This window comes from Cebidichthys violaceus, unplaced genomic scaffold (genome assembly GCF_023349555.1).
Source record: "Cebidichthys violaceus isolate CVI_PGR_0920_01 unplaced genomic scaffold, fCebVio1.0.p SCAF_37, whole genome shotgun sequence".
Classification (NCBI taxonomy): domain Eukaryota; kingdom Metazoa; phylum Chordata; class Actinopteri; order Perciformes; family Stichaeidae; genus Cebidichthys; species Cebidichthys violaceus.
The window spans coordinates 2038467-2052670 of NW_027176561.1; the positions used below are offsets into that span (position 1 = coordinate 2038467).

Sequence of the window (14204 nt, forward strand, 5' to 3'; positions counted from 1 at the left end):
TTTCTTTATTTTATAGGCTTTTAAGTGTATTAACTAACAGCAACAAGTAGGAAAGACAATTTGGTTTGCGTCTTTATAACCAAAAAATGTGATGTATTGGAATAGAATAATTGTTTTTGTCTTACATAACAAAGTGCATTTAAGATATTCATTTTGCAAGATATCATTGTTGGTTCGCCTTATAAAGAAAATCTCAAGTGTTTCACTTTTGAAAAGGTCACTTGAGTATGAAAAACATTAAAACAATTCATACTTAAGCCCATTGAAGCCAGTTTTAAAAACAACAACGAGAAAACACGGTTTACAGTGTTTCTAGTATCCATAAAAGTTTGTATCGTTGTTTTATTAGAATAAGTTCTTGGACAATATGGCCCACACAAGTGTTTCCTAAGCGATCCCTAAATATGAGGTAACTACAGTTCCACCTTAAAAATATGGACATAACAGTTGCCACTGCAGGGGATGGTCCCTCTCTCTCTCTCCCTCTCTCTCCCTCCAGTGGTGACACCGTTGGGTAAAGCTGTGTCGTGTGCGTGCATGTGTTTATAAAGTTTTGGAGCAATTAGTGAAATGGAAAGAGGTCTGTGTTGCAGGCTGCTGCCTTCACCCAGCGTTAATGTGTAGTAGCCGACGGCCCATTGACACGTGAAGGTCTTTATCTCGACTTCACCACCAGCAGTAACTATAAAACTAGGTAAGCCATTTTATTTACTTTGTTTACTGTTTATTTACTGCCATGACTTGTATGTTTTTTGTTTTTTTTTCCAGAATGAAGAGCAGGCTTTTATAGGCCGCCACATACTTGCGTATTCTTTTTGTCACAGAAGTTCATGGTGAATGTTGCGGTATGTCTCATTTCTCTTGAAGTCAACGTAAAGGTCACTGCAGCTTCTGTCAGCGTGAACAGGAAAGACAGGTGACCGACCACTGCACGCGCCCCATTGGAGCAGCAGCAGCAGCAGCAGCAGCAGCAGTGTGTGGGCAAACACTTCAATCCCGGCAAATAGTTTCCATGAATACCTCATTTAGCTGCATGCCTTAAAATAGTTTGTATATGTGTCTTGAAATAGTATGAGACTCCAATTAAACATGCTCTAAAAAGACAAGTCCCAGCATGCAGTTGCAAAAAGGGACTGCGTGTAGAATGGCATTCATTCCTTGAGAGGCCTACCATTTAAATGCTGCAAGGTTGTAATCACACACATAGGCATTTCAGGTTGTTTCTGATCCTTGAGTTAGAGGGCAAATGTTGGGCAATTCCTCAGACGACAATATGATGCAGATTATCGAAAGCGTCTTATGTTGCAGCACTGGTTCCAAACTGACTGCAGGTTTTCACATTTTAGTAAATGTCTCGGTGTGGTAAACATGAACGTCTTGTCTTTTGGATGAAGTGGTTTCACTGCAATTTCCTGCGTTTTCTGTCTGTGTAGTTGTGAGTTATTATGACGTCAAACGGGAAACATGCAGACGCCGTGCAGGACCCTCTGTTCATCCAGGAGGGTGAGGAAGTGTACAGAAACCCCACCGAGTTGAAGATGAGTCAGATCGTGCTGCCGTGCCACGCCAATCACTGTGGAGAGCTGAGCGCTGGACAGCTGCTGAAGTGGATGGACTCCACCGCCTGCTTGTCCGGTAGGAAAACATGTCAGAAAACGTCTCGCTTGTCCTGTTTTAAACTCTCAGGAGTTCCTCTTGCATCTCCGCTTCACAGCATGTAAGTGACAATGTGTCTAAGATAAGATAAGAAAAGATAATCCTTTTATTAGCACAGGAGTAGATCAGTACTAGAGGGGCACTCGGAGACCACAGACCACCACCAAGACCAAGAGTCCACTCGTTTGTGATGTGCAAATCTTCAAGTGTGTGTGTGTGTGTGTGTGTGTGTGTGTGTGTGTGTGTGTGTGTGTGTGTGTGTGTGTGTGTGTGTGTGTGTGTGCGTGTGTGTGCGCGTGCGCGTAAACATACAACATTCCATCAAGTTTTGTTCCATGAAAATTGGGCTCATAGTTTCTCCTTAATCCTGCTGACAAACAAACTAGAGGAGCACACATCAGCAAAGGTCGTATATCTTTCTTGCAATGTTGACAAAAGTGAAAACTCAACTGTGTATTGAGTACACAAGTACACTTCCACCCATTCACTTGAAAATCGGGCCAGTAGTTTTTCCGTAATCCTGCTAACAACCGAACCGAATACATAATAATAACCGCTCTCATGGGGATCATAAAGCCTTAAACATGCTACTCTGATCCTGCACCATGGTTATCCAAGAATATCCCAAAATGGCCACTGAAGTAGTGGACACACACAGTGCCGATTTTTAAATCCTCATGACTCAAAAAGTATTTTTTTTGCCAGAGGTTCCAGAACCAAGATTTGAAACTCAGGTCGCCAAAAGCGGTGGGACATTTGTGTTCGAGGCTTTTAGAGAGGTACATGTCGGTACTTGGACAGGACCAAAGCATCTAATGTCATTTTGTCAAGTCATGATAGCTGCTTACCGGGTTCAGTGTTGCACAAGGCGATGATTTGCTCTGGTCTCAGTCTCGACCTCATTGAGAGGTCTTCTAAAAACAGACTTACGCTCAACTATGACAGTCTTCTCTACATACCTCAAAATGATGAAGTACTTTGTTACAGTTTGACAAATTGTTGGTAAGATTTTTTTTTTTTTTTTTTGGTTGAACTGCCGTTTCCCCCGGTGAAGAACATTTGTTACAGATTATGTTTCATACTAGGATGGGGGCGATACGGACGCCATCTTCCATCATGTGAAATGTTATATTTTGTTACATCACAATACAGCATCATTTTCAGGTTTAACAGTTTAAAGATAAAACAGCCAGTCAGGAAGGTCAGTTTCTGGTTACTTTACCAAAAAATAAAAAATAAAAGGCCTGAGAATTGAAGGCACTTCATCACATTAATTACCAATATTTCAATATATTTGTCCGCTATTACCTTTTTAAAACAGTCCTGCTTATTTATTTGCAACATTACCTAATTAATCCAGACATATTAAAGAGAGTGCTACCACAGCATAAATAACAGAAATATGTTTTAATTATGGGCCGCTGCCAAACATTTAAGTATATCTGAACAGACTCATAGATAACACTTGGGCATCAACATATTGTGGTGCTTTAAATGAAATGCATTTAAATTATAAACCGGGTTGAAGTCTGTCTGTGTGATGGATTATTTCTGTATGGCCTTTTATAGATGCACATATTTACAGCTCACAAGCTCATTTCACTTTGCCACGTTGCTTTGTGGCTTGATGCTGGATTACTTGACCTAACTATGATCTCTCTCTCCTCCCAGCTGAGAGACACGCAGGGTGTTCCTGTATCACTGCGTCTGTGGACGACATCCATTTTGAACACACCATAGGGTAATGTATTAACCTGACTGCTGCTCCGCCGAGGCGCAGCTCCAACTAAACATGCCGTTTCACAGTAGAGAGGTCCAGATTGTGTTGATACTTTAATCACGGCTCCGTGTTGATAGTAAAGAGAAGCGTCTCTGTCTTTTCTGCTCCAGGGTGGGAAAGGTCGTCAACATCATAGCAAAAGTCAACCGAGCCTTCACGTCCAGTATGGAGGTTAGTGGACGTTTGATTTCAGCGTGGTGAACGTTTTTACTTCAGAAAAACGACTAATGCATGTGGGGATTATTTTGTCATTTCAGGTGGGCATATTGGTGAATTGTGAAGATCTTTACACTGACAGGCAGTGGAAGGTTTGCCACGCTTTTGCTACCTTCGTCGCCCGACGAACTGAAGCGGGGAAGGTAAGGGACAAAAGACCGAAATATGCATTTTTCACTAAAGCTGGTTCGACATCCCCCATGTGCTCTGTGTACACAGGTACAGCTGAAGCAGGTGCTTCCTCGCACACAATTGGAGCAGATGGAGTACAGCCTGGCAGCAGAGCGGAGGAGGATGAGGCTCATCCATGCTGAGATCATTACAGACCTACTGAGCAGCAGCACGGCTCAGCTGGGTACAGACTGTAGACGCAGGGCTTTAAAACGCGGCACAGTTGCACACACACGCAGCATTTAAAAATCGGACTGATTGTAGCTCCTCGTTGTTCGCGCTCTCACCAGGAGAATGCCAGGAGTACCAGGACGCTGTGCCGGCCGAGCGGACGCGGGTGGAGAGCGTGGAGCTGGTGCTGCCGCCACATGCCAACCATCAAGTCAGCACCTTTGGGGGCCAGATTATGGCCTGGATGGAGAATGTGGCTACAATTGCAGCAAGGTGTGTCCCTAGTTTTATTTTAAACAAGACTTAAACCAGCTTTAAAGGAATAGTTTGACATTGTGAACAACTTTATTGCTGAGTTGGATGAGAAGATCAAAATCACTGTCATATCTGAATGTTGAATATGAAACTGCAGCCAGCAGTCGGTTGACTTAGCTTAGCTTAAAGACTGGAGACAGAATCCGACTCCTCTTCGGTGGCCAAGTGTGCGTGTGCACATGCAAAGAAATAGAGTAGGTTTTTGTGCATCTCTCTCGATGTAGAACTAACAGTTGGGAACATTTAAAGCTGGACAAATAAAGGTAAAGAATAGACAGGACTATTATGTACACAACAAAGAGAAATAGGTGTATATTAATATTATATAAAAAGCTACAACGACCCACATTAAAGTAAAATGTCTATAAACAAATGTTCTGTAAGTTGTAAAGTATACAAATGGTGCCAAAAAAAGTAAATACTGAATGGATAGATTTACATGGATTGGACTATTGTACAGTATTTAAATTGACAGTGACAGAGTATTTATACATATAAAAAATGTGGGCATTAAAAACTGTAAAATGATTATCTATAATGGCAGCAGTGGATATTTTGTGAGTGACGGCTTGAAGGGGAAAGGGCGAGCCGGGTTACAAAATCCTCCTACCATCACTTCTAAAGCGCTCTAATTAATAAATGATATCTCTATTGTTTGACAAAGACGAGTTGTGGTTTTACAGGGAGTTCTGGTCGGGACTATTTCTTAGCCGAGCGAAGTGATTTCTTGGAGTTTTGGGCTTCTCTATCAGACTCCAGGAAATCACTGCATCCAGACCAAGAAATAGTCCCACACAATCACCCCTATAAAACCATTAATAGTCTTTATTATACGTAAGTATTTGTTCAGATAATACCAACAATATAAAAGATGGTGGTTGGTGAGCTTTAGAGATGCAGGTAGGTGGGTTTTGTCGCCTTTGGACTGAGCCTGGATAGTTGTTTCTCCCCATTTCCAGTATTTATGCCGCGCTAAGATACCGGGCTGTAGCTTCATATTTAACGCGAAGATATGAAAATGGTATCGATCTTCTCATCAAACTCACGATAAGAAAACAAATGAGCATAATCCTAACAAACCCTAGTCAGCTGAGACTATTTGTAATGAGACAAACGTCTTTCTCTTTTTGATCTAGTCGCTTGTGTAATGCTCACCCAACCTTGAGGAGCATCGACATGTTCCATTTTCGGGGCCCGTCTCACATTGGTGACCGACTGGTACTGAAAGCCATTGTTAACAACACCTTCAAGCACAGGTGAGTCGTCACATAAAGAAGCGAATGAAAGCACAAAGCTATCAAACTATCAACTCCTCTAATAAAGTGTGTGTTTTACTGTGCGTCTGTGCGTATGCACTTCTCTTTCTGAACCTACACGGTGTGCTCCAGCATGGAGGTGGGAGTGTGTGCGGAGGCCTACCAGGGTGGAGAACCTCTGCGCCATATAAATAGTGCTTTCATGACCTTTGAGGTGCTGGACGGTGACGGGAAGCCGTGCACGCTGCCGCGGATACGACCTGAGCCGGTGGTGAGTTTTCTTTGTGTCCTGTTGCTGCCCGAGAGCCCATGATGTACAGTACAGTCATTTTCAGTACCATGGTATCACAAAATAAGCATCTTTATGTGAGGATTTCAACATTAGGTTTCCCTGTTTTACAGGATGGGAAAAGACGTTATCAAGAAGCTGTTGCCAGAAAGAAGATTCGTCTCGATAGGTTAGTATTTTACCTTAAAACACCAGATTTTGTTCTTATTACTGATACTGTGCTGGCATGGTTTATTGCAGATATGTCGATTTTTATTTTTTGTATTTTTTATTTTTTTTGTAAAAGTTGCTTAATGTGCATTTTCTTTCTCCCTATCTCTTTGTTGGGTGTGATTCAACATGAATCATAAAACATTAAAAGCAGCGGCAAATACATTGAAAACAAACACTTATAGTGCATGATTGCCGTTTAAAGGACAGGAAGTAATACAGAAACGGTGTCATCCTTGCTTCGTTTGTCCAGTGTTGTGCTACAGAGGCCATTATTTACAGTAGACTGCAGCAGCACATGACTTGGCAGAGCAGCGTTTCACAGCTGAGCAGACTTTGGTGCTGAGTCTGTCGAGCATAATAACTTCATTGTTCAACTGTGAAATACCCAGCCTCCAGTATAATCTTTATTCCACTATTTGTTAACCAAACGTGTTGGCTCATTGCTAGAACGAAAAGCTTCTTATTATGATCCTCTGATCTTCCTTTTGTCCCTGAATGTAAATCCTTGTGTCCTACATGTTTACAGGAAATACATTATCTCCTGCAAGCAAACTGAAGTGCCCGTCTCTGTACCCTGGGATCCAAGCAACCAGGTATTGCAATTTCTGGCAAACAGTCACACGTGCTTAGTGAGGCTTATTGCCACTGTATTCAAGAATGGAGACAGTCCTTTGTTGTTGTTTTTTTCTAGATGTACCTGAGCTACAATAATGTATCGGCACTGAAACTAATGGATACCAGAAACAACTGGGTATTAACGTCTGAGAAAAACAAGGTCAGTATTATTGTACAGGATATAGCTTGTTAAATAGACCCAGCTGTTTGTCATTCCGACATGCATTCTGATCTGTATTGTTGTGCACAGTCACAGTGGCTTTCCTGGAAGTTGGCCCATATTGCTTCAAAGTAAATTGTGGAATAATGCAGAATAAAAAGACTAAAAACTTTAAACTTTAGTTCTGCTCTAACCCCTCTCCAAAAGGCATGGTCAAAGATTCTGAATGTAGTCATCCTAAAAATATGTATAATCTCTCATGCACTCACCAGTTAATGTGGCGGTTTTGACAGCAGTCAAACTCGATGTGTGCGCATTAGAATAACTGGAACATATCCTATTTATAGACGTCGAGCCCACCTCCTCTTTGTGGATTTGCTCCACTCTTAGGTCAGACTGTACACACTGGAGGAAAACCACGTGCTGTGTTTCAAGGTGGAGATGCACGTCAGCGTGCCGGCAGAGCAGACGTTCCACCTTCTGTCAGACCTGAGGAGGAGAAAGGAGTGGGACCGGCACTATGAGTCAGTATGAGATGTTATTTCTGCATGAAATTGGCCCATATTGAAAGCTCACATTGTGAGGCTGCAGTAGTTATATGGAGTGAACACGGAAAAAAAACAATTTATTCAAGAAGTTTGTCTCGGCAGCATGAGATGTGAATTCTACTTCTTTTTAATATTCGCATTTTCTCACACGCTCATTACTCTGTGGCCTCTGCAGGGAGTGTGAGGTGATCAACCAAGCAGATGAGGAAGACACCCTTTACCGCGTGGCGACACCGTCTGTGAGTAAAGGGGGCAAAGGCCAGGACTTCATCTTGCTGGCATCCAGGAGGAAGCCATGTGACGACCGGTAACATACTACATAAACAACCTGCTCACGTCATTTCATATTGTTTGCTACTTCCCTGCTGTATTTTCATCATTTTGACTGTTTGCTTGATTTCCTTTTCCCCAACTTATATTGTATTTCTGTATGCAACCACTTATTGCATCACTGCCTCCCGTGATGCTATCCTTGTTTGTCCCTCATAGGGACCCGTATCTGATCGCTCTGCGTTCTGTCACTTTGCCCACTCACCTCCCCACTGAGGACTACACCAGGGGAGAGGTGCTGTGTGCTGGCTTCACGATCTGGGAAGAGTCCAGCACCGTCACCAAGGTGGGTCAAATGAGACGGGCCCGCAGTTCAGCACGGGCGCTCGCTATATGAGCACATTACTGCACCCTCACGCTGACAATTCACGTTCAAAGTGATAACAAGACGCAGTGGTTTACTGCACCACATGTGACCCGGTGTGTTTTTGTTTTCAGATCACCTACTACAACCAGGCCACACCGGGCGTCCTCCCCTACATCTCCACAGACATCGCCGGCCTGTCCTCCAGCTTTTCGAGCACCTTTTCTGCCTGCAGTCACTTCCTGGAGGCCAACAAGGACAGCCTGGCTGCTCTGCCGCCCTCTGCACTGTGACACAACACCGCTGCCTTCGTCTCCCTTACAAGAGGAGCAGTAGGATCAGTAGGATCATCTCACGGTCTTTGTCCCATTTCACCTCTGTTGAGGTTGTGGAATGTAAGAGTCCCACCCTTGTAGTTTCTTTCAGGTCTTTAAACCTCAGTTCTCACTGTGTGACTCTGTTCATTCTTAAAATGAGAGAAATTGTAAAGAAATAGTGTTTACACTTTCTTTAAAGAACTTGCTACTTGTTTTCAGATAGATTAATACGTATGAAGCAATGTGCACACTATTTCTGAGCCTCTCTTGGATTTTAAGCCTTTTAAGTTTTATTAGAGCTAATATATTATGGAGCACTCTCTGCTATATAAATTTATAGATCAATTAATTACTATGGTATAAGTATTTAGCACAATCTCAGCAATCTGTTATCATGCTTTTAATGGTATTCCCAGTCGTTTAGTCTAAATTGAGATGTTTCAACCAGCCTCTTGTTAGTTTATTTTCTACCTCCTAAATGTTTTTAAATTATTTGATTGAGACTTTGACGAGTAATACAAGATGTACATTTAGTGTGTTATGATGCTGTTTTCAGACAATGATGTATAGTTTTAGAGGACAACCTTTGCACTGATTGTAATGTATGTTGACATTCAATGGCCAAGTATCTCACATGTCAAGCTGTCTTGATTCTAACTGAAACAATAAACACAATAGACAAGTGGATTATGCTCGCTTGAGCTGTTGTGTTGGTGTTCACCTCCCTCACCTCTGCATTCCTACCATTCCTCAACCATTTCTTATGGAGAAAAACACAGCTGGCAGCTGTATCCCACTGTAACCAGTGTTGTAATAGGTGCACAGGCCGGCGACCAGCATGATGGAGTCTTAAGTGAAACAAAGCTTCTGACTGAGCTTTAAAGGAGTTGATTGCTCTGCTTGTTTTCCAGATTTAGTTTTTGTTCCGTGATCCTCCTGCTATGCTCACACTGCTTCTCGGACGGCAAAACGGAGAAGAAAGCGTCATGCATCTGTAATGAAACATTTTGTGAAATTTCAGGTACAACGATGAAATACCGTCACACAAGCCAGTCACTAATCCTGTAAAATAAAACCGCCCAAAGCATCCCTGGATGACGTTATCATGTGTGTTGGCCTGCAGGTTCACACCACTCTGCAGGTCCCTGAACAGCGTCTGATCTGATGTGTGCTATTCTCGTTAAAGGCCTTGTTCAGTAAGGGAGCTGTTATCAGTGCCCCTTCCCAAGCCGCCCTCCTTGTCCTCTATGTTTTAGGAATGCAGTCTCCATCTTGAACGAGCTCTTTGTGCCTCTGCCAGGGTGCTTTCTATCTTTAGTTTTTGACGTTTCAGCTCCACAGACTGGTTTATCAACTTTTGCTCGTGGTCCCGCTGCTACCTGTTGGCTGTCATCTGGGAGGCCGCCTCGTCTGAGATCAAAACTTAGTGTTCAAATCCGATCACTACGGAAGGACTCTAAAAGTTTCCTGTTATTTGTTGACATCGTCAGACCTCTTCCTCCAAATGTATGAACAAATTTCACCCAGCTCGCTCCTCGAGTATCTGTAATGTCCTCCTCCTCCTCAGCTCCAGTGAAATATCAACAACTGATCCTTGGACTTTTACACATATTGTCATGGATATTCTCTGTGTGACATGTGAGTGAGAATACATTCTGTAACAATATGCAATTTAATGTCATGAAAATAAAGCCTCAGGATGGTGTTGAGCGTCTGTTGCCACCACAATGTGTGAACAGGGACAGCTGGCACCTTGTTAAAAATGGTTATTTTTGATCCAAATAGCTCATATCTTAAGTTAATGAATTTGACAGGCTACATTCAAGGAGCAAAGTGCACTTTCTAATGATTGCGTTTGTCATCAATGGATTAGCTGATGTATACAGCACCTTATGGACCCGATCAGGAAATGATTGATTTTAGTCATTTCCTGACTAGACCTGATTTGTTGACCTCAGGATGTCGGCCTGATTGTGAGGTAAGATCAGTTGGCTGCAAACAATGAAGTAAAAACATAAAACATAATTGATTCCATCAAAACAGTTAAATCTTAAATCAATGTCCACTTACTGTCTTTTGTCGTTGTTTGGAAGGTCATGAACTTACTTACTACATTTGAAGCCCTACACAGTCCTGATTAACTTACAGAGGTGTTTTTACTTAGAATAATTCATTTACAGAAAATATCTTTACACCATTAAATGAATAAAGAAAATATACTTTTAAGTTAAAATATGAACATGCTACATAGTTTCTAAATCTTGTTTCTTCGGTTGAACAATTATGGAGGTGAAGAACTATAAAAATAAGACTTTGCATCAGTGGTATGTCAATATCACTAATGCATATACCAGTATGTAAATAAATAAGGTATGTAATAGTACAAGTATAAATAATGAAAATAAATAACATTCAATACCAAAACAGACTGTCCTTTTGTTATTTTCTTTCTGTGAACTACAGAAATAACTTCACTGACTCACAGGGTGACGGAAGTCCACTTAAAGATTCTTAATATTTATTCCAAGAACCCCCTTTAACAAATTGTATCTAGTTTGTGTATTCTGTTTATAAGAGAAACTACTCATATGGCAATAGTTTAGTCAAATTTGATCAACTCTATATGATAAGTTTCATTAAAAAACGCTAAAACATTGACTGAATTATTAGTCATAATCTATAAAATCATGACTACAGCCCTGATCCCTCACCGCGTGCTCCCTCTTATCCCCGTTTACGTTGTAACCACTAACCACGTGACCCGGAAGTCAGATACGGAAATGTTTCCTTACTACCTGCTAAAACTTAAACCGTAGACGGAACCAGCGACTTTATCTAAATAATGTTAGAATGGGCAGTATGAGCCAGGAAAGTGTCTTAAAGTTACAAGTGGCGACAAGAGAAAAGATCCGAACATTTAACTGTCTGCGCGGTGAGTTTTGTGCTCTCTTTAGCTGAAAAATACGTCTGTTTCTTATTCTTTATGCTTCATATTTAGTCTTATGTGAAGAAGCCATGACATAACCGGGCGGTGTTTTCTCCGCCTGAAGCTCGAGAGCTGCAGCCCGGAGAGTTTTGGGATGTGGTGGTTGTGACCGCAGTGGATGAGAGCCAGAGAGAAGCGTACGAGCTGCAGCTCAGAGAGAAAGTGGACAGGAGAGAGCTTCCCCTCGGACTGCACTACGAGGTCTTCTCGGACCCGCCTGGATCTAAAATAGGTGAGTGAGTCATGCAGCATCGAGTCTCCGGTTTCATTTCACTGTGGATGGGGATCAACAAAGCGCTGCATTATTATTATATTTATTACTAATATGACCTTGTGTTTTTAAAGGGAATGGGGGCTCAACTCTGTATGCACTGCAGCAGCTGGAGGACATCTATGGGAAGGCTCTGTGCCGGATGAGAGTCATCCTCATCCATGCAGGTTTGAGATCTTTTTGTTGCTGTTAGACATTTAAACAAACTACAAACACATGATTTGTTCCACTGCTTTTTATCCAAAGCATGCTGGTAGACACTAGTGACACTATTTAAAAACCAAAGCAATTGAATTTACCATCATATAGGCCTGAATTAAGTAACCAGAATGTTTTATTAAACCTCAAAAATAACTGAAACGATTAATTGATTACCAAAAGCCTGAGACAAATGAATTAAATTCATTACTTGACTAATGATTTCAGCTCTACAGACGCATCCATCTCCCTTCAACACAAATAAGGGACTGCAGAAAAAAGACAGACAGTCACATGTTTATATACTATTAAGTTTCTGCTGCATGAAATGAGAAAAATGTAAATCCATTAATGGCCATGAATTGTTAAAGTCAGTCTCAGATATAGTATTACACATTTAATAGAATAAACAGATGTGCTTTGACATGTTCACACCTTTTAAACTTCATCACCGCTTCTTGCGTGTGAATTAGTCAAAATCACAACGCGGTTACTGTTGCATCCATGTGAGCTAAGAATCAATTATAATAAATGTATAAGAAATAATCAATGAAATATGGCAACACACAAGCAGGGGATCATTATATGTAATTAACAGATTAAAACATGAATTATCTCATATGTGAAATGTACATTCTTTCAATAATGTTTCAATAAATGCCAACATGTGAGTTGTTAATTTGTTCATAATTATGTTATTATACCAAATGTTTTGGGCTTTAAAAGAAAGTGTCTCAAACTGATTTTTCCTTTCGTTGTTCCAAAGTTGAGGGGTTGATTGCTAATAATTAGACATTTGAGATACTGCATGTATCGTGTGTGACGTTTCCCACTTCTCCTCCTTCCAGGTGGGCTGAGTCAGCGTCTGCCCAGTGCCAGCGCCTTGGGGAAGATCTTCACCGCCGTGCCGCTGGGCGACCCTCTCTACCAGATGCTGGAGCTCAAACTGGCCTTGTATGTGGATTTCCCGTCCCACATGAAGCCTGGCGTGCTGGTGACCTGTGCGGACGACATAGAGCTCTACAGTACGGGAGACGACGAGAGCGTTAGGTTTGACAAACCGGGCTTCACGGCTTTGGCCCACCCGTCCTCGCTGTCTATCGGGACGACCCACGGAGTGTTTGTGTTGGATTCAAACGAAGAGTCGACCGACTCTGAAATGGAGAACGTCTCCTGCCTGCGCTTCCTGCACAAGCCGAGCATCGACGAGATGCGAGACGGCGGAGCAGTTCGTAAAAGGCCGAGCGGCTGTTCTTCTCTCTCCGACACGGAATTCGTCTACACAGACAGCACGTATTATGTCGACTTCGATACGGCAAAGTCTCTTCTCGGTCTGCTGAAGGAGCTGGGGCCTTTGGACTGTGAGGTGGACGCATACGGGGACTTCCTCCAAGCCCTGGGGCCGAGAGCCACGATAGATTACACCAGCAACACCGCGAATGTCACCAAAGAGGAGAGCAGCCTGGTGGAAGTCCGTCAAAAGATCTTCCATCTTCTGAAAGGGACTCCCTTGAATGTCGTTCTCCTGAACAACTCCAAGTTTTATCACATTGGAACCACGTCAGAGTACCTCTTTCACCTCGCTGAAGATGCGGCGCTGAGGAGTGAGCTGGGTCTCCTGTCATCTGCCTTCAGCGTTGATGCCAATGAAAGCTCGGGATGCTGCGTTATGTACAGCGTCTTGGATCCCGGTTGCTCTGTGGGAGCTGGATCGGTGGTGGAGTTCTCCAGACTGGGAGCAGGAGCGTCCGTAGGGCGGGGCTCCATCGTCAGCAGCTGCTGGGTCAGCGCGGGCCTCTCGGTGCCTGAAGGAGTCTTCATGCATTCTCTGTGTGTGAATTACAAGCAACAAACCAGGTTTGTAACCGTCGTCTTTGGGATTGAGGACAACTTGAAGCGCAGAGTGGAAGCCCCTGCATACATGGAAGAGCTGAAGCTTTTTGGCTTCAGCCTGCCAGAGTGTCTGTCCCGCTGGGGGCTGAAAAAGGAATTGCTGAGGTTCTCCGGCGATGCGTCCGGCTGTAGTTTGTGGAACACTTGTTTGTTTCCCGTCTGCCCCGATCAACGAAGCTCATTCTCTCTGTCTCTGGAGATGCTGCAGGCCGCCCTGAGCGGCTCCACATTCGCCGTACCCAAAGACACGCCGCTGATGTCTATGCAAGAGTCCTTAAAGTGGAAGAACCTGGAGGAGATGTTGAAGTTCAGGAAGGGACTGCATGAAGACATCACACAGAGAAAACCAGGCAGTCAAAGTTAATAATCCAGATTATGTGTCAGTTTAAGTGTGGGATAAAGTTGAAGTTGTAACATAAAAGTTCATCTTTACATTTACAGGTTTGTAAGTTCTACTAATAAAAAGTATAACTGGTGCGTTTTAATGGATTTTACTCATTGCCTCATCCACAGCA

At 42.7% G+C, this 14204-nt stretch overlaps 2 protein-coding genes across 6 annotated transcripts; both read left to right on the forward strand.

Annotated features, from left to right (window-relative positions):
* Positions 1-499: 499 nt before the first annotated feature.
* Positions 500-9028, forward strand: acot11b (acyl-CoA thioesterase 11b). Of its 5 annotated transcripts, none has more exons than XM_068725997.1 (16): positions 500-916; positions 1434-1635; positions 3328-3397; positions 3547-3607; positions 3694-3795; positions 3872-4007; positions 4114-4267; positions 5446-5565; positions 5698-5836; positions 5968-6023; positions 6594-6660; positions 6759-6842; positions 7233-7366; positions 7566-7697; positions 7880-8006; positions 8159-9028. In XM_068725997.1, the coding sequence occupies exons 2-16, from the start codon at positions 1446-1448 to the stop codon at positions 8315-8317; spliced, it is 1731 nt and encodes a 576-aa protein (XP_068582098.1). In that variant the 5' UTR covers positions 500-916; positions 1434-1445; the 3' UTR covers positions 8318-9028. The 5 variants fall into 5 exon arrangements, with proteins under 5 accessions (XP_068582098.1, XP_068582099.1, XP_068582095.1 ...); XM_068725998.1 differs by having other exon boundaries at positions 500-845; XM_068725994.1 differs by having other exon boundaries at positions 500-694; positions 769-1635.
* A 2088-nt stretch (positions 9029-11116) lies between these two features.
* On the forward strand, positions 11117-14174 carry fpgt (fucose-1-phosphate guanylyltransferase). Its single transcript, XM_068725873.1, has 4 exons — positions 11117-11273; positions 11392-11559; positions 11673-11765; positions 12645-14174. Exons 1-4 carry the CDS (start codon positions 11192-11194, stop codon positions 14051-14053), a joined length of 1752 nt encoding a protein of 583 aa, XP_068581974.1. The 5' UTR covers positions 11117-11191; the 3' UTR covers positions 14054-14174.
* The last annotated feature ends 30 nt before the right edge of the window (positions 14175-14204 follow it).